Below are 27,141 nucleotides of genomic sequence, written 5' to 3' on the forward strand. Positions count from 1 at the left end.
GTGGCTCAACATTTGAACTCCCCCTCCCACTCTGCCGAGGATATGGAGGTCCTGGGCCTCCTTCACCGCCGTTCCCTCACCACCAGATGCCTGGAGGAAGAACGCCTCATCTTCCGCCTTGGAACACTTCAACCCCAGGGCATCAATGTGGACTTCAACAGTTTCCTCATTTCCCCTTCCCCCACCTCACCCTAGTTCCAAACTTCCAGCTCAGCACTGTCCCCATGACTTGTCCTACCTGCCTATCATCTTTTCCACCTATCCACTCCACCCTCCTCCCTGACCAATCACCTTCATCCCCTCCCTCACTCACCTATTGTACTCTATGCTACTTTGTCCCCATCCCCACCCTCCTCTAGCTTATTTCTCCACACTTCGGGCTCTCTGCCTTTATTCCTGAAGGGCTTTTGCCTGAAATGTCGATTTTGCTGCTTCTTGGATGCTGGCTGAACTGCTGTGCTCTTCCAGCACCACTAATCCAAAATATAGATTTAACTATCAAGTGCAGCAAATCACTCACACCAAGCAGTAGGTCTTGCCCTCAGGTCCTAGTCTCTTCTACTGGTGGAAATATCTTCTAGTTCATTCTATGCAGGCGTCTCAGTATTCTCTATTTGGAGATGCCGGTGTTGGACTGGGGTGTACAAAGTTAAAAATCATACAACACCAGGTTATAGTCCAACAGGTTTAATTGGAAGCACACTAGCTTTCGGAGCAACACTCCATTAGGTGGTAGTGGAGGGCTCAATCCTAACACAATTTATTGCAAAATTTACAGTGTGATGTAACTGAAATTATACATTGAAAAATTGATTGTCTGTTAAGTCTTTCATCTGTTAGAATACCATGACAGTTTCACTTCTTTCATGTGTAAATCACAAAACTTTTTTTAAAAAAGTTGCATTCTCAGGTTAGCTGTTAACAATGGTGATAGCTAGACAATATGTTGAAGGTGTTGGCCCCCTGTGTTCTCTGTCTATGCCATGATGTTTAGATTGATTCTAATCTAAACAAGAGATTATGGAGTTTTACATGAATTCATGAAGTTTTTGAGCAATGTAACCCTGCAAGTACAAATTCACCCCATAAAATATGTGCGCATATGTGCATATGTGTGCGTGTGGGTGTCTGTGTCAGGGGTTGGGAGTGTGAGAAAGCGTATGTGTATGTGTAATGAGTGCAAAGTGTCTGAAGTCTGTGAGGGGGTGCATGTGAGAGTGTGTGGGAGTGTGTCTGTCTGTAAGGGTGTGTGTGGGTGTCTGAGTGCGCGTCTGTGTATATGTGTGTCCGTGTGTGTGTGTGTCCGTGTGTGTGTGTGTGTATAGGCGTGTGCGCGCGCACGCGTGTGTAGTGCAATGGCAGTCACCTGTAATGTGACATGAACCCAAGGTCCCGGTTGAGGCCCTCCCTATGGGTACCGAACTTAGCTATCAGCCTCTGCTTGGCCATTTTTCTCTGCTGCCTGTCCCGAAGTCCACCTTGGAGGATGGTCAACCGAAGGTCTGAGGCTGAATGTCCTGGACCACTGAAGTGTTCCCCAACTGGGAGGGTGCCCTCCTGTCTGTTGATTGTTGTGCGGTGCCCATTCATCCGTTGTCGTAGCCTTTGCTCGGTTTCCCCAATGTACCATGCCTCCGGGCATCCTTGCTTGCTACGTACAAGATATACAACGTTGGCTCAGTCACACGAGTACCTAACATGTACAAGGTGGGAGGTGTTATCAATGAGGATGAGCACCTCACCAAGACCTTCCCCACACCTCCACTACTTGCCTTTAAACAACCGCCAAACCTCAAACAGATAATTGTTCGTAGCAAGCTGCCCGGCTCTCAGGACAACTCTATACAACCCTGTCACGTTAGGCGCTGCAAGACATGTCAGAGTGTGGACATAGATACCACCATTACGCATGGGGACACCTCCCACCTTGTACATGGCAGGTACTCATGTGACTCAGCCAACATTGTCTATCTTATACATTGCAGGCAAGGATGCCCGGAGGCATGGTACATTGGGGAAACCGAGCAAAGGCTACAACAATGGATGAATGGGCACTGCACAACAATCAACAGACAGGAGGGCACCCTCCCAGTTGGGGAACACTTCAGTGGTCCAGGACATTCGACCTTGGACCTTCTGGTTAACAGCTAACCTGAGCCCTCCACTACCACTTGATGAAGGAGCGATGCTCCGAAAGCTAGTGTGCTTCCAATTAAACCTGTTGGACTATAACCTGGTATTGTGTGACTTTTAACTCCGTATTCTGCAAGTTTCAAACAGGTTCCCCATCCCATCCTTCTAAATTCCCTCAGAGTACAGACCCAGAATCTTCATTCGCTCATATGGCAAGCTCTTCATCATCAGCACTGTTCTCAGAGGGGGTCCGAAGGAGGTTTATAAGCTTAGACACCAGCTCAAAGTTGCTCACACTTTCCAAATATGGTCTGACCAAAACTTGTTACTGCCTCAGCAGGATATCCATGCTCTTGTATGTTCACCCTATTGAAATGAATACTGACATTGCATTTGGCTTCCTAACTGCAAACTGAATCTCCATGTTAACCTTAAGAAACTCCTGAACTAGGACTCCCAAGTCCATTTATGCTTCAGAATTCCGTAGCCTTTCCCAGTTTCAAACAGAGTCTGTGCATCTATTCTTTCTTCCAAGGTGCATAACCTTACGTACCCAGCACTGCTGGTGCCTTCCATTGTGAAAACTGATGCAAAGTACCGATTCAGTTACTCCACCATTTCTTTGTTCCCCAATAAGATTCCTCCAACCTCATTTTTCAGCAGTCCAACATCCACTCTTGCCTCTCTTACCTGGCAAGTTTTTTTTTTAAAAAGAGATATTTGAAATGTCCTTCAATACAACTAGATTGTCTATGCTCATTTAATTTTCTCCTCCCTTATCGCATTTGTATTTATTCTCCACTGGTTTTTAAAGTGATTCGCAATCCCCTGGTTTCCAATTAATCTTCGCCACGTTATATGCTTCTTCATTTTCTTTTATGCTGCTCCTGACTTCCCATGGTTGCCTCATCCTACCCAGAGTATGTTTCTCCTTCCTTGAGATGAAGTTCTGCTGTACGTCCTAAATGACCCCCCATAAAATCCTGCCATTGCTGCTCCAGCACCTTCCAAATAACTCTGACCAGCTCCTTCCTCATGTCTTTGTTCAACAGTACCATAACATCTGATTGCAGCTTCTCCACCTCAAAGTGCAGGGTGAATTCTGTCTTATTACACATCAGCAAATCCAGAATTAGCTGTTCCCTCATCCTGATTAAGGGCTTTTGCCTGAAACGTTGATTTTCCTGCTCCTCTGGTGCTGCCTGACCTGCTGTGCTTTTCCAGCACCACTCTAATCCAGACTGATTTCCAGCATCTGCAGTCCTCACTTTTGCCCTGTTCCCACGTGGGCTCCACCACAAGCAGTTCAAAAAGAAAACCATCACATAGATGTTCCATGAATTCCTTTGATTAGAATCCACTGCTAACCTGATTTACCCAGATCACCTGTGTATTGAAGTCATCCCATGATGATTTTAATAGCACCTTTCTTACATGCCTGATTATTTTCTTCCCCACATCCTGACTACTCCTTGGAGGCTTCTTCTCCTTTGCTGTTCCTCAAACCCTCCCCACATAGATTCTATGCCATCCAACTATACTTGTATTTAATTTAGTTTCACTTCTTACTAAGGCAACCCATCTCCTCTGCCCATCTGCTGGTCCTTTTGTTCGGACACATACTTTTGGATATTTAGTTCTTAGCCCTGATCCTTGCAGCCAGGTCTCTGTTGTATCCATATTATTGTATCTGCCATTTTCAATCTGCACAAGCTCATTTACCTTGGTTTCATATGCGGTGCTCATTGAAGTACAAGACACTCAGTCCTATATTGACCACCCCCTTCTCACAGCTGTCCCCTTATCTGCCATTTCTGGTCAAATGCCTGACCCCTTCCATACTCTCTATTACTTGTTCTGCAATGACCACTGCTCAGCCCGCCCCCTTTAAATTTTTTCCATGCAACTGAACCCATCCACCCCATTATTTAGATTAAAGTCTTAGCTCAGGACGCTGATCCCACCTGGATACAGGTAGAGCCTGTCCCACTGGAACAGCTCCCTCCTTCCCCAGGAGTGGTGACAGAGTACCATGTGTTTGAACTAGTTTCTCCCACAAGCTTTGAACCAAGTGTTTACCTCTTTAATCTTGCTAATTCTGTGCCAGTTTGCTTGGTGACTTGTAATAATCCAGATATTACCACCTTTTTGGCTCTAAGTTAAGTTTCGCCTCTAGCTGCTTATTTCTTCAGTGGAACCTTTTTCCTCCTTATACCTACATGGACCACAGCAACTAGATCTTTCCCCTCCCCCTCCAAGTTCCTCTGCAGCCTGGGTGAGAGATCCCAAACCCAGGCAAAACAGCCTTTGGGACACTAGTTCCTGGCCACAAAGTACAGTGACTATTCCCCTGACTATACTATCCCCAATTACAACTACATGTCTGTGCCCCCACCCACCCCCACCAGTCTTGAATAGCTCCCTGCACCACAGTCCAGTGAGCAATTTGCTCACCCTCTCAACAACCCCCACTCATCCGCACAGGGAGGAAGAATCTGAAACTTGTTAGACAAGCTCAAGGGCTGAGGCTCCTTCAACACTAATCCCTCGCTGGTAGTCACCCAACCCCACCTCCCCGTCCCTGGCAACTGATTAAATCGGAGACAGTTAATCTCAGGGATGTGACTGCCTCTTGAAACTCAGCATCACCCTCCCTGATGAGTCAGTGTTCAATGGTCAGACTCCTGTTCCATCAACTCTGAGCCAGAGTTCCTCAAGCAGCCAACATTTGCTACAGACATTGTCACTCTGAACCACAATGGGATCCACCAGCCCCCATAGCAATTGCACACACTGTTACTGAATTCAAATTTCTCCATCTGCCCTGGAGGGATTCATACCCATACTTCCTGAACATTTAAACCAGAACCCCAGGTTATAGTCCACAAATTTAGCACTACACTCTTTGAGGCAAGACATCTACACAACTACAGACTGGATCCTCCACAGCACACTAAAAAGGGAAAAAAAAAAAAAGCTTTTAGAAGCTTTCACAGCCAAGGTGTCTCAAAGTGCTTTACACCCAGCAACATATAACCCAAGTCAATGCGCTGCCGCAATCCAACTAACATTAAGAAAAAAAGGTTGGAGGCACTGGCAACAGTACTGAAGATTTGTGCTCCAGAACTTGCACACCCCAAATCAAAGCTACAACATTGGCATCTACTCAAAATGTGGAAAATTGCCCAATTTGGCCTGTATACAAAAAAACCATTCTAACTCAGCCAATTACCACCCCACAGTCTACTCTTGATCAGTAAAGTGATAGAAGGTGCCATCAAGCAGCAACTGCTTAGTAATAATCTGCTCACTGACACAGACTCCTGTCAGGGTCACTCAGCTCAACCTCATGACAGCATTGGTTCAAACAGATACAAACACTGAATTTCAGACGAGAGTTGAGGAAGTCTATCACTGATATCAAACCATGTGGTTTCAAGGAGCCCGATCAAAACTAGAGCTAGAGTCAATTGGATTCAGGGGGGAAATCTCTACACTGGAGGATGTCACACCTGGCATTTTGTAAAATGGTTGTGGCAGAAGTCAGTCAGTCAGTTCCAGGACATTTCTTCAGGAATTCCTCAGGACAGTGTTCAAGATCAACCATCTTCAGTGGCATCAATGCCCATCCCTCCATCAGAAGTTAGGGATGTTCACTGATAAGTGCATGATGTTAAGCACTGTACATTACTCCTCAAATACTGATGCAACCTTCATCCAAAAGCAGGATGACCTGGAAAACATCCAGGATCCATGTTTGGGCTGACAGATATAGAAAATCAGAGTCATACAGCATAGAAACAGATCCTTTTGGTCCAACTCACTCACACGAACCAGACATCCAAATCTGGTCAAGTCCCATCTACCAGCATTTGGCCCATCTCTCTCCAAACCCCTCCTATTCATATATACATCCAGATGCCTTTTAAATAGTAATTGTGCCCAGCTCGACCACCTCCTCTGACAGCTGACAAGTATTTCAGCCAGACAGGTGCCAGCAATGATCATCTTCAACAGGACAGAATCTAATCATGGTCCTTGGACATTCAATGGTATCAACATCTCTGAATCCCCAACTAGACTCATCCTGGGGCTACCATCAACAAGAAACAGAAGTGGATTAGCTATACAAATACTGTGACAACAGGTGAAAGGCTAGGAATCCCTCAGCGAGTAACTCATCTCCTAATTCTACAAAGCCTGTCCACCATCTCCAAGTCAGGAATGTGACGGAATATTCACCCCTGACCTGCAGGAGAGCAGTTCCAACAACTGCCCAGAAGCTTGACACCATCCAGGACAAAACGACCCACCATATTCACAAGCATTTACTTCTGACACCACTCAGTAGGAGGAATGGTGTCTATCTACAAGGTCCACTGCAAAAAGTCATCAAGCCTCCTTAGATAGCATGTTCCAAAGCCACAATCACTATCTAGATGATCAAGTGCAGCAGATAAGTGCTGCATTCCCCTGCAAGTTTCCCTTCAAGCCACTCACCATCCTGACTTGGAAATACATCGCCATTCCCCAATGTCACTTGGTCAAAATCCCAGAAGCCCCCTTCCTAAAAGGCATTGGGCTGGTACTTGCACCAAATGAATTGCAGCAGCTCAAGGCAGCAACTAAGGGTGATTAGGGATGGACAATAAGTCTGGGCCCAGCCATGCCTACATCAAGTAAATTTTAAAAGACTTAAGAAATACAAGCAACACATTTGTATACAACAGGCTCCCAGAAATGTCTAAGTGATAATGACTAGATCAGTTTTTGCAAATTTATTGGGTGATATTAGTCAGGACAGTAGGGAGAACATTGCTGTTCTTCTTTGAAAATGTGTTGCAGGATCTTCAACTTTTATCTCCACTGATGAGCAAAGATCATCCAAATGACAACAGCAGCAGTGCTACAGTGCTTCAATACTAAGGAAGCACCCTTGGTCATCCTGCTATAGCTATATGCAGAAAGTCCGGAATTCTGTTCAGAAAGGAACAATTGATGACAGATCAATTGTTCATTTTAAAAATCAGAATTTGATAAGACATTTTTTAAAAAACCAGAGGTTTCGATCAATCATGACCTCTGCAAATGGCTTGAGGCACTAAGTGGTCTGCTTCTGTTCTAATCTTTCAATACCAAGATAAGAGAGAAAAGAAAGATGAACAGATCTGAAGACAGATATACAGCATGGAAATAGACCCCTTGGTTCAACTCCTCCATGCCAACCAGACATCCTGACCTAATCTAGTCCCATTTGCTAGCACTTGGCCCATTTCCCTTCTAAGCCCTTTCTATTCATGTACCCAGCCAGATGACATTTAAATGCACTAATTGTACCAGCCTCCACCACTTGCTCTAGAAACAAAAAAATAACTGCTGATGCTGGAATTCAAAAGTAGACAGGCAGGAAGCTGGAAGAACACAGCACAGTAGGTAACATCAAGGAGGTGGAAAAGTCAATGTTTTGGGTGTAGCCCTTCTTCAGGGCTAAAGAAGGGTTACACCAGAAACACTGACTTCTCCACTTCCTGATGCTGCCTGGCTTGCTGTGTTCTTCCAGCCTCCTGCCTGGCTACTCCACCACTCCCTCTGGCAGGTCATTCCATACATGAACCATCCTTTGGTGTGAAAAAGTTGCCTCTTTAGGTTACCTCAAAAAAAAAGTGGGGGGGGAGAAAAAAAAAAGGAGGTGCAGTGAAAAGTCACTGAGCAAGTAATATTTAAACAGTGTTAGAGAGAGAAAACTGCAGAAGGTGCAAAGGCAGTGAAACCCACACTGGTTATCGGTTTTTAAAATCAAGAATTGAAATGCTCATTTCACAATTCCCTCACTGGCCAAACCTTGCTACTAACCCCAAGGGGAAAATTCAATCTTTAAGCATAATCCCTTGTGTGGCTCAATAGATCCATATCCTTTGAAATAAACCAGTTCTACACCAAGCATTAGGGGTCATAACACTTTACCACAGCATTATTTACACACTACTTGATCATTTCTATTACACTACATTAAAAACAAAACATACGCTTCATGATTTACTTTAGGACAGCAGTCACTATTGTGTGCGCAAGTTGAGGAAACTTAACCATATATCATAGATCACCATTAGGCACAATTTAAAAGGCACACCCTGGATTTTGCCCACAAGACAAAGCTGTTTGTTTTACCATGATGCAAGAAAAATGCAACATATGTTTTAAAATCAATTTATAAAAATTAACGAACACTACACCTTTTCATGAGAGAGTGAAAGAGGAGATTTAGTTCTATGATGTATATACATTGGAGGTTGCATTGTAACAGAGGGACTGGATGAATCCTAGCCAAGAATGGATCTCAGGAAGATTGCAGAGAAGAAAAATCCCTTTGATGAAATTCTGACCTAGCATTCCGGGAAATCCTACTGTTTTCATACAATGCATTAAAAAAAACTTGAGACAGGATGGAGAAAGTTAGGCGGATTCAGCATGCACTGTGTAACAAATTGCTCACTTGCTGATTAAAGGATGACTCAAAACAAAAATCAGTCTTAGCAGAAAATCAAACATCTTCCATACCACCACATACTGGATTGGACAGTTTTCCTACCATTCTTCCCAGTGATCCTCAATCCAATTCTCCTCCTCCTCAGAATCCATTTTGGAAGCAGGGGGAGACATTGATAAGCTGCTTCCTTCTTTTCTTTCTACATGTTCATAAAATAGACTGCTTTTAACAAATGCAAGTGAAGATTCCACTTCATTCAGTGTCCTTGATTTGGGTTCTCTTCATAATTCAAATCCATTCACCAGCCCAAAAGAACCTGCCCTTCACTGCACAAGCAGCCACAGAAAAGCAGCACTGTTATGATATGAGCCTCTATATATGACCAGCCCGAAACAGGAAATGCAGCCTCGCCCAGCTCACACAGCCAGCAGGCAAAGCCATCTTCATTCATTATTTACAGCTTAAATCAATAAGTTACATTTTCCAAGAGCTGTTGTTTCCCTCTCTCTTGCTTTACCTCTGCAGTGTGGGAGATCCTGTTACTCTAATCAATGATCTAGAGCTGCATAAATCCGCATTCCCTGTGCTCACAGCCAGAGTTGCCAGGGAAAAGATGAAACTGTTCCATGGGATCAAGCAACATATCAGGCATTCTGCTCAATTCATGGCTACTATATTATCCCATTCAAAATCTTCCAATAGGGTTACGAGACGTGCCTTGCGTGCAACAGTAGCTTTAATTGAAAGTCAAAAATCACAACACCAGGTTTAGTCCAAGAGATTTGTTTGAAACTGCAAGCTTTTGGAGCCCTTGCTCCTTCCTCAGGCATCTTGACAGAGAGAATACATCGGACGCGGAATTTATAAATAAAGATCAAAGGATCATACAATTTATGCGAATGCATTGAAACAAACCTAAATGGCTATTAATTGGTTAGAATGGAGGTACAGGTTTCAATTGATTAATATGGAAATCCCAGAGCTTCTTTCAAGTCACTACCCAGAGATAACGTGAGGTTTTATCAGAATAAAGGTGACACCTTAGGTCAGACAGTGCACTTTAGGTGTGAGGCCATGTTTCAAGTCTGTTTGTATCTCATCCTGGAGTCAGACTGGTTTTATTTCCAAAAGTAGGAATTTATAAAAGGCCACATTGACTGATTATCTACAGATCATGTGCTTTTTGAACAAAGTAGAATGAAGCTTGGATTGAAAATCTTTCTGCTGCACACAGTATCCAATTGTTAGCAGTGGCTCAGCTGATCACCCCTTTACATCAGAGTCATTAGATTGTAGGAGTGAGGACCACTTCAGAGACTTAACTCTCATCTTATCACATCTCAGCCTGTCACTCCCAATACAATAAGGATAGAGTGTGACATTTTCAGGGGTGCTCTCTTTCATATGAGGGGTTAAAACGAGGCTCTACTTGCTGTGCCAGTTTCAGTGGTAGTTTGTCATTTCCATCTGCAAAATTGCAGATGAGAAGATTCGTCCACCTACTATCAAGATTTACAAGCTGACATTAAACCTGTTTGCCAACCCACAAATGCAACTTCCGCAACCAAGTCCTGGTGTAGGACACTAACCCAGAGCTTCTGGCCCACACGTAGGCATGCTATTACTGCATGATGGGATCTATTGAAACAGTATAATTAAGCATGTATGGAATTCAAAAATGTGCATTGCTCTGTGCAAACTCAGCTGACATTGTACAATCCAACATGGTGTGTACTTTGATAGCAACGAACAGAAAATGCTGGAGATATTCAGCACTTCTAGCAGAATCTTTGGAGAGGGAAACAGTTAACATAGAGTCTGATATGACTCTTAATCAATTTTGATGTAGCTAACGGCAAGATACGACCACTTGTCGAGCAATCCAAATCCAGGGGTGATAAATATCAGATAGATCACTAATTCATCTGGGTGGGAGATTCAGGAGAAAGCCCTCTACCTGCAGAATGGGGAGGACAAAATTGGAGTCAAAGCTAAATAGCAAAGAAACTTTAAGAGGAAACTGAATAAGTGAGGGAGAATGGAATGGTGGGATATCTTGGTGGGGTATAAAGATGAGGGCGTATGATGGGTCTGGTGTGGAACACTAATGTCTTTCTGCTCTTTTTGGGCCAACTGGTCGCTTTCTGTGTTCTACGTTGCATCTAAAAGAGCTTGTTTTCTCCCCCCCCAAAAATGCACGGGGAAGAGCAAGGAGAACTCATTATGTGTGACATGTTTGTCACTCAGGTACAGCAACAGCAAATGTTTCATGCAATTTTCCCTTCGAGGTGTCGTCCAAAATAAAAGAGAGTAGCGAGAGTGCTAAGTTATGGCACTTATAAATGGTGATCTAAGAATCTTTGAGAGGAGATACATTCCATTATACTCGTGTTCCTTTTCCTTATTTTTTGGTAGAGCTTTAAAAGGACAAGGTAGTTTAACAACATCACCTCAATTTGACTGGCTGGTCCAGAATTCAATGTTAAAATAATAGTTGTTAACTGCTTTGCTGACCTGTAAATAGGTCAGCTATCTGCAGAAGAGATGAGCCAGGAGTTGCAAAAGTTGCAAAACCAATCACCACTACAAATCACTCTTAAGCACCCATGAATTTCACGAGATTGCTGCATGTTGCATTACTTACCTAATGAACTCTACCCAAAGTTATGGCTGTGCTTTTCCAGCACCACTCTGACCTAAAGAAAGTTATGGCTAGCATTTAACAGTTCTGCAGCTCTGCAGATCAACCTCTCTGGAACACAAAAGGATACAATTTAATAGAAATTGCTGGATAAACTCAGTAGGTCTGGCAGCATCTGTAGAGAGAAATCAAAGTTAATGTTTCAGGTTCAGTGACCTTTCTATTGGACCAAAACCATTAAATGATTTCTCTCCACAAATGCTGCCAGACCGGAGTTTTTCCAGCAGTTTGGTTTTTGCTTCTGATTTTTAGCATCCACAGTTTTTAGTTTCTGTTTTGGATATAAGTGAAGCCATGGAATCTCATCCCTGACATCAATATATTCTTCTTACAGATTTTGAAGGTTCTATTTTTCTTAAATTTTTCTTTTGGTCACTTTTCTGACACTTCCTTAATTCTCACTATCTCTATTCCTGTCCTTGATTTGACCCTCCCATCTTTATTTTACGCTCTGCTTTTCCTGCTTCTTAATTCTTAAGGCAGGAGATCCCATTGCTCATGAAGGACACCACCTGCTTTCATCTCCCTCACCTTTTGAGCAATTCCCAACAAAAAAAGTGAAACTAAAATTAGAGGTAAGAAGCCCAACTCATGCAGCAGAAAGGTCAGGAAACACTGCACCTCTTTGGTGTATAGTAATAAATGGAGAGAATACAAAATAAAACCTCTCCCAGACACAGATTGTCAGGGGAAATATCAGTTTACAAATGGGTAAGATGATGCCTCCCAAAGGTAAAATGCCATCTTTAAAAGGACATGGAACAGGCAGCTGCAAGAAAAACTGACTTGACCTCTTTGCTATTAAACCCCATTAACCTCCAGAAATAATCACACCACCATACTTTCCATGTAATCATGACCAGAATGACTCCGCCTCAGGTATAAGCTGGAGGCTTTTAGAGGGAATGTATTCTATCCAAAACATCGCTTCAGTAAGCATTTGGTGGAATAGCAAGGTTACGTTACGTTACATTCCAGAAGGGCCTGTGCCCGAAACGTCGAATCTCCTGTTCCCTGGATGCTGCCTGACCTGCTGTGCTGTTCCAGCAATAAAGTTTCAACTACGTTACACTCTTAATGCTCTATTATTTCTCAGTCCAATGACTGCAGAGTTTTGAACCCAATTTAGAATTGCAGCACCCGCAGTATTGTTTTGTGATTTAATTCCAAAGCAAATCTGGGTGTTATCCTGGTACAGAATCACTGAATCCCTATAGTGGAGGTAGAGGCCACTTGGATCATCAAGTCTGCACTGACCTTCTGAACAGCATCCCACTCCAACCCATCATATCCTTATAGCCTCACATTAATCAAATAGTCTGCACATCCCTGAATGCTAGAGGGCAATTTAGCATGGTCAACCCACCTAACTTGCACATCTTTAACCTGTGGGAGGATACCAGAGCACCTGGTGAAAACCCACACACACAGACACAGAACATGTAAACTCTGCCCAAACAAGGCTGGAATCAAACCCAGATCCCTGGTACTGTGAGGCAGTAGTGCTATCTACAGTGCTATTTTACTATAGGTAGGTATCCATCTCGTGCTGTCATTTTGACTGTCTTTGTTATTTATTCTGCACTCTCTTCAACAAATGCAACACACCTGAAAATTTTCATTGCAAAGTGCAATGCCTATGACCAAGAAGGATATTTATTTCCCAGCTGTTCAGTGGGATTGCTATTGCAATTTTGGTGCAGATGGGCAATGGTAAATAAGAACATTTTTATATTCTGATTATCTAACATGCATAACCATGCCAATGTTGGGGTGTGGCACTTGGTCATGTGGAAGTTTAAGGATGACATTCTACCATAATTGACAGTCTGGTAGTTGTGAACTACTAGTGTCCAAATCCCCAACGACACTGTGGGAGAGATAGCAGTAATTCCATCCACAACAGAATAATCATGTCAGTCAGTCTAAGGCCAGAAGCTGAGTCAATGACTTTCTAGCTTCCCAGCTGGAAATAAAATAAAACATGGGCTTTCACAAAGAAAAGATAAAAAAAAACAATATCAGGCAGCTCGATTATAAAAAGCAGTGAAATCCTGTTTAATGATCACCTTTGGGATTCATCTCAGGGGACATTCAGAACAAAACCATTTAATGTACAAGTCTTCAAAACCTCTTCCAACTGCCACACTGTAGTTGCTATTAGCACTCAGGTCCAGATATTCATCAAATCTGTGGATACGTTGTTCTCATCCATTTCTCAATATCTGGCTTGGTAATCAATGCTTTTTAAATTAAAAAGTGTCCAATTTGCAAACAACCTACAGCAGTTAATTGGGAATATTTCTTAGGGACTGATTTTCCAAGATGCAACATGAACAACGACTCAAAATTAGACAGATCTAAAAATGAAGAATGTGTCCATAATGCAATAGTTTAAAGTGCTATCATGACTGTAACATTTAAGATGGCAGTGGAGTAGCCAGGCTGAGTCTGGGGTTCATCTGCTCCCACCTGTTTTGTTTGTTTTCCTTTTCATTTTTGCTTTCCTTTGGTCCAACTTGTCCGGATATCCTAAATTAATTTGCCAGCACTTGGCCCATATCCCTCTAAACCCTTCCTATTCATATACCCATCCAGATGCCTTTTAAATGCTGTAATTGTACCAGCCTCCACAACTTCCTCTGGCAGCTCTTTCCACACATGCACCACCCTCTGTGAAAAAGTTGCCCCTCTTTTAAATCTTTCTTACCTTAAACTTATGCCCACTAGTTTTGAACTCCCCCCAACCTGGGAAAAGACCTTGGCTATTCATGCTATCTAAGCACTCTTGATTTTGTAATCTTCTATTAAAATTACCCCTCAGCCTCCAACACTCCAGGGAAAATAGCCCCAGCCTATTCAGCCTCAAAGCCTCCAACTCCGGAAACATCTTTGTCAATCTTTTCTGAAACCTTTCAAGTTTAACAACATCCTTCCTATAGCAGGGAGACCAAAATTGTACGCTGTATTCCAGTAGTGGCCCAACCAATGTCCTGTACAGTACGACCTCCCAACTCCTATACACAATTCACTGACCAATTGTTTTCTTTTAAGCTTTTTGCAGTGATTCAGTGGTATCAGTGATATCACAGCAGCAAGAGGCGGCTGGGCAGCAGCATAGTCAGCAGCAACAAGAACACCGTTCCTTGTGGCAATCACTGCACGACTCACAGGCTGACCTAGATTCCAGGCCATGGCTAGGCCAGAGTGCCTGCAATGGAAGCTGAACATTCCAAACACCTTTATGCAATAAGACTTCAGATTTCAAAAGATTTTCTTACCTTTTGATTCTCTTTAAATTAAAAAAAAATCTATTTTTGGTTTATTAAAATTCTGGTTTTGTAACCAAAATGGTGCTGGAGAATGGTGACTTTGTACACTTTTCACTGTATTCATGTATTCTTATGCTGGAGTGCAAGTGACAATAAAATCCAATTCTAAGTGATTCTAAATTAGGATGTTCCAAAGCATTTTACAGCTAATCAAAGTACTTTTGATGCATAGACTGTTATAACATAGGAAGCAATGCAACTAATTAGCACATAGTAAGCTTACAAAACAGTGATGTGAACACAGTCATTTTAGTATGTTAAAAGGTACTGTTCAAATGTGAAACATTGTAGATAATTGGTTCCTAGTGAACTCAGTTGAAGAATAAAAATTTGTCCAATACACCAGGGAGAAATGTTCCATTCTTCTTTAAAAGAATTGAAACCAACATGGTCATCCAAGAGATGAGAGACTTAAACAATCCAGGTCTTTTTCAGTATATAATTTCAGTTGCATCACACAAAGCTTTTGCTATAAATTCTGCGTCTTACTATCTTTTACTCCACAACCATCTGATGAAGGGGCAGCGCTCCGAAAGCTTGTGCTTCCAAATAAACCTGTTGGACAACTTGGTGTAGTGTGATTTTTTTTAAACTTGAAAAAATGTACCACAGCAGCTTTTATATTAGTTTAGGAGGGAAGATGGTGCCTCAGCATAATGTTTCATCTGAACAATGGCACCTTCCTCTGACATTGCAGAACTCCCTCAGTACATCGCTGAAGTGTCAGCCTTGAACTTGCTCTCGAAGGCCAAAATATTTGCCAAGCCAAATTGGCTTGAACGTTCTTACAAATAACTGCCAGGTCCAATCCCAAGACTTCAGGTTTCCAATTTTCAGGAAAGTCTTTTAAGATTGTGAATAGGTTTATTATGCAAGCCAACAGTTTCACTCCCAACCTGATTAACAAGTCTAAAAAGTGCCCACATACTAATAATAATGAGGCATGTCTGAGCCTAGACAACCACTAGATTGTTCAAGCATCTGAACTTCTGCCTGACTGACAGATCTGGATATCTGATCTCTATCAATTCCAATGTTTGAACTCAAGTAAAATATGGTTTCAGCTATTGAATTTCTAAGACTCTGAATGACTAACTTACTGGGCTGCAGAGAATGGCGATTTTCTTTTTAAAGCAACATGGCACAAGGCTGAGTGAATAACATGGATATACAAAACACAAACTTTAACCAACTGACACTTTGGGAGTTCATTTATTCTATGAAGCATATATATAGTGGATGAAAGGTCATAGAAGGGACATAATAAAACAAGGAATTATGGATCTTAAAATCTGAAACAGACATTGATGGAGAAATCCACATCTGGTAGCATCTGTGGAGGGAACACAGAATTAATGTTTGTGGTGCAGTAATCCTTGCTTAGGACTGACAGGAGCAAGGAAAAGGTGGTAGATGTGTGATGGCCTTGTAGTGGTTAGGGGGTAAAAGAGTAAATGATAGCAGTGATTGTTGGAGATGGAGCCCAGAAAGGACAGCAGGACAGTTAGGCAGACAAAAGAAATGGATAATGGTAAACCAGGGAGAAAGAAAAGCTGACAATGGGGACTATAAGTAGCTGAAAGATCCATACTGTGGCCAAGGCATGATTGACCATAAGGGTTAGGAGTGATGACAAAACTTGGCATGGAGCATGGGTTTTGGGTGGGCTGGCAGTGGAGGTGGGGGAGTTGTTAGACCAAACTTCAGCAGGTACCCATCGCCCAGAACAAAATTTGTGCCTTTTGGGGCTGGTATTGCCTGAAGTAGGTGTACAAAGTTGGGAAGAATCTAGTCCTGGTATCACAGGGAAGTGGACATGAGTCATCTCGCGTCTTCCATCAATCCTTTGCTGTAAACAAACATACCCCCACCCTGTTCTGTCCTCTCACTAAAGAATGACATTCACAAAAACTATTTGTTGTATAGAACCATGATGGAAACAAAGTGATGATTGGCAATTAAATGAAGGAGATTGGTTACAAATTGGTTTCTCATTCAAGAGAAAGATCCAAGTCAAGGGCAGATAAAAATAAAACTAGCATGAGATGTGATTAGGGTTTGAGCTACAGTAACATGACACCTGAAGATTGCTTCAGCAATCGTGAACATTCCCCCCCAATCCATTTTAATCCTATCAGTGGGCACAAGGACTTCATAGAATTATACTGCACATCAGGTCAGTGCCAATATTATGTCCAAACACACAGAATGGAACGAAGCTACAAAATCCCTCAAGCCAGTTCTGTCATTCAATAAAATCAGACTGAACTTCAGTCTCAACTCCACTTTCTCTCCTTATCCCTATAACCTTAGCTCCCCTTACCATCCAAAATTATCTCAATTTCAGTCTTTATTATATTCAATAACAAAGCATCTACAATTCTTAAGGCCAAGAATTACCAAGATTCATAATCGTGCAAGTGAAGAAATTTATCTATTCCAGTTCATTTTTTTTTTAAATAAAGATTTTCACCTTAAAAATGGGGCAGCATGGTGGCTCAGTGGTTAGCACGGCTGCCTCAGCGCCAGGGATCCAGGTTCAATTCCAGACTCTGGCAACTATCTGTGTTAAGTAGGCACATTCTCTTTGTGCCTGTGTGGGTTTCCTGTAGGTGCTCTAGTTGCCTCCCACAATCCAAAAATGTGCAGATTAGGTGAATTGGCCAGGCTAAATTGCCCAGTGTTAGGTGCATTAGTAAGGGGTAAATACAGGGTAGGGGAATGGGTCTGGGTGGGTTACTCTTCAGAGGGTCAGTGTAGACTTGCTGGGCCAAAGGGCCTGCTTCCATACTGTTGGGAATCTAATTGAATAAAAAATAATCTCCTTCTATACGCTTTAAAGGATGTATGAAATAATACACAGCTGCTAAACACTGTTTCTGGAGACTTACTTTTGATTTTCAGAGGCTCCTCTTTGATTCACACTAACTCTGAATAGGTAATGCAGTCACATGGCAAGATTACCTTCTGTATTGTGTTGACATTTTTGGACTTGCACAGGAAAAATGAATTCAATCTCCTCAATAAGTTACCACCACTTCATTCAGCTGAAAACCACAACATATACTGTCAAGAAGTCACATGACACCAGGTTATAATCCAATAGGTTTATTTGAAATCACAAGCCTTCTGAGGACTGCACCTTTGTCATGGGAAGGGCTTCACGTGATGAAGGAGCAGTGCTTCAAAAGCTTGTAATTTAATAACACTATTGGACTATAACCTGGTGCAGTGTGGCTTGATTTTGGCTATTCCAGTCCAAACAGCACCTCATGGTTACAACAGACAAAAAGCATTAGTTGGAATGAAATCATTCTAGTTTTTGTGCTTTCTACATTCATGAGACATGGGATTCACTGACGAGGCCAGCACTTACTGCTCATCCTGGGTTGGCCAGAGGGCAAACAAACGTCTACCCCATTGCTGTGGGTCCACAGTTACATGTAGGCCAGACCAGGTAAGGATGGCAGTTTTCTTCCCGAAAAGGGCATTTGTGAACCACATGGGTTTCTCTTGACAATTAGCGAGGGGAAAGCTAAGAAAGCCTATTTAAAGGTAACAGCTTTGTGTGTGTATAGAAGTATATACAAGTTGCTAAGTTATATTATAGTTTCTCCTGAAGAATATTGAAAAGTTTTTGATAATTAACAAAATTTGATAATATCATTAGACTCCTAATTGCAGATTTTAATTAAATTCAAATTCTACCTTCTATGGCAAGATTCGAGCCCAGGTCTCCAGACCATTAACTGGTCTCTGAATTAATAGTCTAATAGTACCTTGAGGCCATGGCCTCTCCAGTGAAAGTTGATAGATAAATGCAAACCTTGCTTTTCTCTTCATGGAGCGAGCAATGCAGGAAACGCTATGATCTGTGTTGCCAAAAAACAGCACCCAATTCACTTGGTTGCCAATTCCCTCATCTCTTCTTGTATCCCTAGTTGAAGCCCAATCCTTGATGCACTTCTGCAAGTCCCACTCTGTTCAGTTCCTAGTTAAGGATTTGTACAGGAAAGACAGGAGAGCCAGAAAGACCTGAATCTGTTAGAAATAGATGTTGGAGATTACATTTTAATAGAAGCACCATTAGATTGCCATCACACACTTAAAAGCCATCCATCTGACAAGGCTCTTTGTACACTCAAAGCAATTTTTGATGGCTTCATTTCACTGAATGGCTTTGCCACACAGTATCAAGGCTGATATATTTCACCACCTAACAATGTACTGTATACTGGCAGGAAGCCAATGTCAATTTTGTTCCAAAAGTTTCAATATGTCATTACACAAGCATCCTCAAATAGCAACAACTTCTTTTTATTGGAGCTCAAAATGCAGGCGGTCATCCAGTGTAGCACTGAGGGAGTGCTGCATTGTTGGAGATGCCAAATTTTGGATGAAACGTTAAAGTGAAGGTCTGGTGCATGCAAAAAAAACCTGCTTCGCCATTCACAAGGAACTGATTGTACCCTCCATGTTCCTGCCTACCCCTCACTTCTCTCACTTTTGCTTAACAAGCTGCTCAAAGAACATAGAAAAGTACAGACCCTCAATGTTGTGCCAGCCTTCTATCTTACTCCAAGATCAGACTAACCTACATACCTTTTATTGTACAGTGGAACCTCAATTATCCAGCATTTGATTACCTGAATATCGGATTATCTGACAAGATCAGAAGGTACTGATGCCTGGCTAAACAATGGTTAATCAAATGTTGGATAACAAACAAAATAATCGCCACCCATTTCCTTTGGATAGTAGAGGTCCCTCTGTACTAACTTCCATGTGCCTATTCAAGAGTCACTAAGTGTCCATAATGTATCTGACTCTACTACCACTGCTGGCAGTGCATTCCACAAACCCACCACTGTGTAAAGCATTTGGGCTCTCACAGCCAGACTGTGCAAGAGTTTCGACCCCAAGCCATCACGCTCCTTAACAGTACGATCAGACTTTCCCATCTGAAATTCTTTGCATGACTTTGAATTGCTGCTAGAAAAAATGTCCATTATTCATCATCCTTCTATTACACTGGAACTTGCATGTTTTGCACTTCTAATGCACTTTATGCCATGTACGATTGTATAGTTTGTGCTGTCCATGTAGCACCCTCAATCCTGGAGGAAAGCTGTTTTTACAGAATCAGTTGTAAGTGGTAGAAATGATGAATAAAAGCTAGTCTCTCGCTCTACTTCGGAGATCTCTCCTAAACCTTCCTCCAATTACCTTAAAATTATAGCCACTCATGATAACCATTTCCACCCAAGGAAAAAAATCTATCTTTGCCTCTCAACATCTTGTACATCTCTCCTAAACCTTCCTCTAATTACCTTAAAATTATAGCCACTCATGATAACCATTTCCACCCAAGGAAAAAATCTATCTATGCCTCTCAACATCTTGTACACCTGTATCAAGTCACTGCTCATTCTTCATTCCAATGAGAAAAAGCCCTAACTCCCTCAATCTCTCTTCATAAGAGATGCCCTCCACTCCTGGTAGCATCCTGGGAAATCTCCTCTGCACCCTCTCTCAAGCTTCCACATCCTTCCTGTAAATGAAATCTATCATGAGACCAGAACTGAAAAAGTTCAAAAAAACCCTGCCTTAAAAAGCTCAAAAAAAGGTTCTGCATCCTGGTTTTAAATTTCAAAACTAACTCTATATGCATGTCATGACTAAAGCAAGAGAGTTCTGTACAGAAACTAAATGAAGAAATAAAACAAGCATTAGAGTTTGACTCTATCCAGGAAACAAACCAAAGGCATTTTCTTCTTGTACAAGACTATACTTGCATTGCCTTTTGGGACAGTTTCAAAAACTGACAAGCCGGAGGAAAAAAAAATAACCTCACCTGTCTTAGGAGGACCACCTTTTTAAAAAAATGCCGATTCCAAATTCTAGATTCTCCCACAAGAGACAGCATCCTTCCCCAAGATGTCAAATCCCCTCAAAATCTTGTTTCAATCAAGTAACTTCCTACTCTTTAAAAGTTTAGCAGATACAAGCTTAGTTTGTCCACGTTTTCTTAACACAAACAGCCCATTCCATGTATCAGTCAACTATACCTTCGCTGAATTGCTTCCAAAACATTTACATTCTTCCTTAAAAGTGATTAATACTGTACATAATATTCCAGATGTGTTCTCAGCAGTGCCCTGCATAGCTGATGCATAACCTTGAGTGTTCAGCTTTCCTCACAAACAATACATTCTATTATCTTTAATTGCTCACTGCATCTGCACAGTAGCATACCACTTGGTACATATTGCCAACTAGAAAAAGGCTCATTTGTGCCTACTCTCAGCTTCCTGTTAGCTAGCCAATTTTCAACCCATGCTAATGTGTTAACCCTACACCATGAAAACTTTCTGCAATAAATTTTGTTTTAGTGTAGGGTGGTCTATATTTGATAAATCTTAGTTTTGACCTAAGCCAGTAAGGAACTAAAAAGTGTTTTCTGTTCAATTGTAGTCAATGTAGAGCATTAAAGCACGTGATTGACTCATTTCTAACCCAGTCTCACTCAAGACAAGGGAGGGTACACTGCTACTCTCAGTTTTATATTTCAGAATGATGGCATTGCTGCTTTCTGCTTGGATCCACTGTCAGTGTGTAGATTCATGAGCCTCAGGTGCCAAAGTAAATTGAGGTAAGAGCAAGGCCATGTTCTTTGGGAACTAGGCCGACTGATCCTTCATTCCCTTCTCCATCAGGACGGATTGCCTGAAGGTGCTGGAAATATGGTTCGGAGTATTTGAAATGTGCACAAAATCTTGGGAGGTGCGCATTGCCACAGTGAACCAGAAATTGGTCCTTTGGAAGCATTGCTCCCTGTCCATTGCTGGTAAAAACCTGATCATCAGGTGTGAGGCACTTTCTTCATGTACATAGCACACATTTGGCCCATTCCCTCCAACGGTGCTGTTTCAGTCACCCAAACCATCTTCTGTTTCACCTGGAAGCCAGAGATAGACCGGGTCTGCAGGGACTCCTTGTACAAAAAACTCTGGATTGGGGGGGGGGGGGGGGGGGGGGGGGGAAGAAAAGAGGTTGGCATACTCACTGTTGCCCTCATTCTAATTCTGATGGCCACCTTTCTGTGTGGCTGCATCAAGTTGTTTGTAGACAGTCGGTATGCAAAGACCAAGTGCCACTACTTACTGCGGTTCCACCTGTCCCGCTGTGTTGCGAAGGACAGAACTGGATTCGCTGCTGCAGAACGGTCCAAGTAGTCCATCAGGAAGTGGTCAGCATGTAATATTCAAGACCCTGAGGGAAAGGATCCCGCTGTATGGTTCCCTGAGCAGATGTCAAAGTCATTTGGTAGAATGCCTCATCAGAACTTTCCAACAAACACCAAGACGTCGCTTGGCTGGTGGTGAGAAGGGCACTTCCTGTGAGACCCTGCATGCATGCCCAATTGGTCTGTGTCACTGCAGGTTGCCTTTGAAGCGGCAGCAGGGGGTTGAGACTGTCACACATCTCCTTCTGGTATATGCCTTTGCAAAGGAAACATGGAGAAAGATACAGTAGGTTGTGTCGAGGTTCATCCCAAGCAGCCCCATGACAGTCTGTGCGCTCTATGGTCTGTTCTCCGGGAGGCACACCATGACAAATTGTGTCTGGAAGACCATCACCCCCATGAAAGATGCTCTTTGGTCTGCCTGAACCTTGTTGGTCTTCCAGATCAAGGTGTTGACCCTGACAGAGTGTTGCAGACTGGCACATTCCAAGGTCTAGGACTACATGATGAGGGATGCACCAAAGCTTGGGGCAGCTGCTGAGGTCTTTCTGAATGTAAATGGGGGCCCGTTCAATTATCGGACCCTCCTGGTGTCAAACATTATTAGTATTGTATGTGTAAGGTGGTCTTTGGTCTTGTGTACAGTCAAACTCCCAACATTGTGTGTGTTTACTTGATATGCAACTGTGAAGAACCAGACTGTATACTGTCCCAAAATCTAAGTTATTTTCCCACATGAATAAAGTCAATTTTTGGAATAAGAAAACTAACAACCTTTCAAAGTAAAAAGAGCAAGTTCCCATCATAACTTGTCTTTTGCATTAAATTCCTATTATACACCTGTATTTTCAACATGCAGGTAGTATTTAAAATCATTCAGTAAGTTTCTGTATTGGCTAAAAATTGTATAGCTTTAAGATCATGCGCTACTTTACCACAAACATTTATTCATAGAAAGCTAAAGACACAATCCCTAGCCAACAGCCTCAAAAGTGAAGTTACTGATAAGGAGTTTGATTTAATAAGGAACACCGACCAATTTAAAAAAACTGAAAAGATGAACTTAGAGCAGTAACTAACGAGTGAAGATATTGCCAATTACCCTGTATGATCTTAAGAAATCAAAACTACAGACACAAACCAAGCAGAGGACAGTCTCATGAATAATCAATATCCAAGGGAATTTTTGAGACCGTAGGAGGAGAGTTCACAGATGATTACTACCTTAAAAGAAAATATCAAGAACTACTAGATACTATAAAATCAATCCAAGATTAGACATCAAACGTTCATGCAATAAGTCAGAGTTCAGAATGTTTCTGAGCAAATGCAGGAGTGTAGTGGCTATTATGGGCTTATAAGGCCTGGGTGTTAGTGGTTTGTTACAGAAGGAGCAAGATGGAAGACAGAGGGGGACTTCAAAATCAATCATATCAGGAGACCTGTGCTTTGAACTGGCATCTCAATTTAGTTACAGGTTTGCAGACCATTTAATCAGGATTAGTAAACCTTTAGGTTGACTCTCGTTGCTCAAATCTGTAACAAATTGGAAGACTTTGTTTCACTTTTATAATTGACCCAAGTCTTTCAGAGTTCGTCATCTTATCAAATAAATGTCAAATAAACTTCATTGGCTGCAAAGCATTTTGGGCTACAATGAAGTCGTGGAGGTACCTAATGAAGGTAAATCTTACATTATTTTATCTGCAAGAAGAAGAGATTAAAAGTACATACTGCAGTGTGGAAGAATAGCAGACTGAGCACCAGGATGACAGAAAAAAGGGTTAGAGGGGCTAAAACATGGTTAAGAGCACATTCTAGGTGCGATGTTTGGGAAGCTGGCAGAAAGACAAAAGCAAAATCCTGCAGGTGCTGACAAACAAAAAAAAAAAAAATAGTTCTCCAAATCCTTAACATGTAAGGCAACACCTGTGGAGAAAGATTGAGTTGATGTTGCTTTATCAAACTGAATGATGCAGTTAGTGTTCCAACAGCAGGGAAACAGTGATTGAACCTTGCTTTTAATTCAACATAGCTGGCAAACATCATGCTGTGCAAAATCGTCCTGTGTGTGAAGAAGTGCAAGATATTTCTCAGATACATCTGTCACACAAATGACAAGTAAAAGGAACGTCCTGCTGCTCCATCCAGCAGCCCGCACCTTATAAGTAACATGTAGCCTTATGACCAAGCACTAACCTTACCTTTAGAATGGCAGCCAAAGCTCATTGGCTAGCATTTTCACTTCAAGCTTGAGACTTCATGACACGACAGAAAGCTGAACATAAAATAGAGTTTACCACACTAACAACAGTATTCCCAGTGCAGCATTAACAGAGCTGCACAGAGGTGCCATCCTTTAGAGAAGATGTCAAACCAAAGACCTGCCTGCCCTTTCAGACTGACGACAGAAAGTATGGTGCTGTTCCACGGTAAAAAAGGAAGCAATATCCTCAGTGCCTTGGGCCAATAAGTGTCCCTTGATCAATGCCATAAAAAACACATTAGCTGGTGATTATCATAGTGCTATTTGTAAAACCATAAAAATGTAGATAGAGAAAGATAGCTCATTTGGCCCATCAAACCGAATCCACCATTCAATGGATTATGATAATTCCCGACTCCACTTTCCTGCCTTATCCCTTCACTTATGAATAAAATATCTACCTCCACCTTGAATATACTCAAAAAAAAAAATCAGCCTCAGCAATTCTGACAGAATTCCACATATTCATTACCCACAGAAGGAATTCTTCCTTGCCGGTCTTAAATGGATGAGCCCTTATTTTGATTTTATATATCCTCTAGTCCGATGTGCAAGGGAAAAACAACCTCTCCACATGTACACTGACAAGCCCCTTAAATATTTTATGCGCTTCAATAAATGTCTTCTCCACTTCTAAATTCCAGTGAGTACAGGCTCAACCCACACAATCTCTTTGCACCTAGGATCAACCTAGAGAAATTTCTTTGGACTACCTCCAATGCCAGTACATTTTTCATTAGATAAGGGATCAAAGTGTTCACAATATTCCAAGTGTGGTTTAACTGGTATCCTGCATAGCTTTAGCAAGACCTCCCTATTTTATACTCCATTCCCTTTGAAAAAAAGGTTAACAATTCATTTGTCTTCAAAATTACATGTTGAACTTGGACACAAGTTTTTCTGAATTATTCACAAGGACTCCTAAATCCCTCCAAGTTTCAGTTATCTGCAATCTTTCTCCATTTAAGTAATATTCAACTCTTCTATTCTTCCTGCCAAAGTACATAATCTCATACTTTCCCACATTATATTCCATCTACCAAGTTTGAGCCTATATCTTGCTCAAACTGTTGATATTCCACTGCAGACTTGACATCATCTTCACTACTTGCTTTCCCATCTACTTGTCTTTCACAAACTTGGCAATAATACATTCATTTCCCTTACCTAAAATCATTAATATATATGGTAAATAACTGTAGGCCAGCAGTAATGCCTGTAGAACTCCCCTAGCTACATGTTGCCTTCCTAAAAATGTCCCCCTTAATCCCAACTCTGTCTATTAGTTAGCCAATCCTCTATCCATCCTGGTATACCACCTCCAATACCATGGACTCGTCTTATTTAAGTGTCACATGAGTTTACTTATCAAATACCTTCCGAAAGAACAAACACATTACATCCATTGTTTCAACTTCATTTATCCTGCCAATTACTTCCAAGAATTCTAATAAATTCATCAGGCAGAGTGTCCTTCTCACAAAGCCATTTTGACACTGCTTGTTTTTATTATGCTTTTCTAAATGCTCTGCTATCGTACCCTTTATAATAGACTAAATTTCCCAATAAGAGATTGTAGGTACTTACTCCATTCAAATTGACTACGATACTTCCAATATGACAAAAACATTTCACTGCTGTAAAGTATTTTGGGACATTCTGAAATCAAGATAGACATGATAGTGGCTAGCTAAATAAAGCCAGTGAATTACCACATATTAATGTGTAACTCCCTCTACTGCAACTACACAGCTACTGCAGCTCAAGATTACATTTTGCGTTTTCAATGTATTGCTCAGAGTTCAACAATTTCAAACCAGAACTCTGCCCCTATTTTGGTTCCTTTGATTTTCAGATTTGGTTTTACTCAAACTTTTCCGTTATCTGTTCTTTTGGATGGTAGCTGTTCGTGATTCTACCTCATTGACGCATCTTGTGTCTTTACTTGTCCTTTTACCAGTAACACTTGACATTTGAGAGTCTTGCAACACAGTCTTAGTGCCCCTACATCTGGGCCAGAAGGTTTGGGTTCAATGTCGGGGAGATGTGTCAGAATGTGTCCATCCAGCTTGCTTGGGGAAAAACCCTCTAGATTTAATCTCACCCTTTCCCCTTCAACTTGATTAAAACAATTTTGCTGGTGATGGCCCACAGTGCCTAGACTGAGATTGGTAGGTCTGAAGTCTGTCTCATTTAGCACAGTGATGATGCCTCACAATATGGTGGAATATGACTGGGGCAGGCTGTCATTTGACTGCTCATTGAGACAGCTCTTCCACTTTGGCACTAACCCCCTAATGTTACGAAGGGGGACTTTGTAGAGTTGACAGGGCTGTGTTTGGCTTTGTCATTTTTGGTCCCTTAGCCATTGCCAAGTGATTCATTCCTTTTTAGAGACTTCTTAAATGGTTGTTACAATGCGTGACTAGCTATGCCACTTCAGCACACAGTTACGAATCAATCACATGGTCTGGATTCACACGTAAGCCAGCCCAAATGATGACAGTCTTTCCTTCCCTAACATATGTTAGTGTAGCAGATGGAGGTTTATAACCATGAAGCCACTGTAAATCGTCAGCATTAGATGCTTAGGTCTAGATTTCTATTGAATTCAATTTCCTCCATCTGCCATGGTGGGATTTGAACCTGGGTCTTGGATTCACTCGTCGAGTGACAGTGCTATTAGCTCCCCTTCAACCCGAGAGATGGCAGACGAGAACAGCAGACTGTCCACGACCCATTCCACCTCCTTACTCTACTGAAAACCATAAAATCTAGTCCAAAGAGACAAAGGTCTGTGGCACAAAACGAAAAGGCCATTATGTCAGTACTGGTAGAAGGTAAACAGTCTAATTCCACTTTATAGTTAATGGTCCATAGGTTTTTAAGATCTGTATTTGAGGTGCTGTGACTAAAGGTTTTGTTTAAAGTGCTGAGTGATTCAGTTTTTGCTATGCTTTGAAGTAGTGAATCCTG

General features: G+C 41.8%; 1 protein-coding gene across 6 annotated transcripts in view; it reads right to left on the reverse strand.

The window, feature by feature from the left end:
• Window positions 1-27,141, reverse strand: part of mapk8ip1b (mitogen-activated protein kinase 8 interacting protein 1b) — a 150,414-nt gene that overhangs the window by 105,841 nt on the left and 17,432 nt on the right. Inside the window, exon 1 of one of the 6 annotated variants that reach the window (XM_043705589.1) lies at window positions 8,723-8,915. The exons of 4 other annotated variants lie outside the window; for them this stretch is intronic. In XM_043705589.1, the coding sequence (XP_043561524.1) occupies window positions 8,723-8,793 (71 nt within the window). In that variant the 5' untranslated portion in view covers window positions 8,794-8,915. Of the gene's footprint in view, window positions 1-8,722; window positions 8,916-27,141 lie in introns of those variants that run through there. One more of the 6 variants, XM_043705592.1, reaches the window with a different exon arrangement.

Source organism: Chiloscyllium plagiosum, chromosome 16 (assembly GCF_004010195.1).
Source record: "Chiloscyllium plagiosum isolate BGI_BamShark_2017 chromosome 16, ASM401019v2, whole genome shotgun sequence".
Classification (NCBI taxonomy): Eukaryota; Metazoa; Chordata; class Chondrichthyes; order Orectolobiformes; family Hemiscylliidae; genus Chiloscyllium; species Chiloscyllium plagiosum.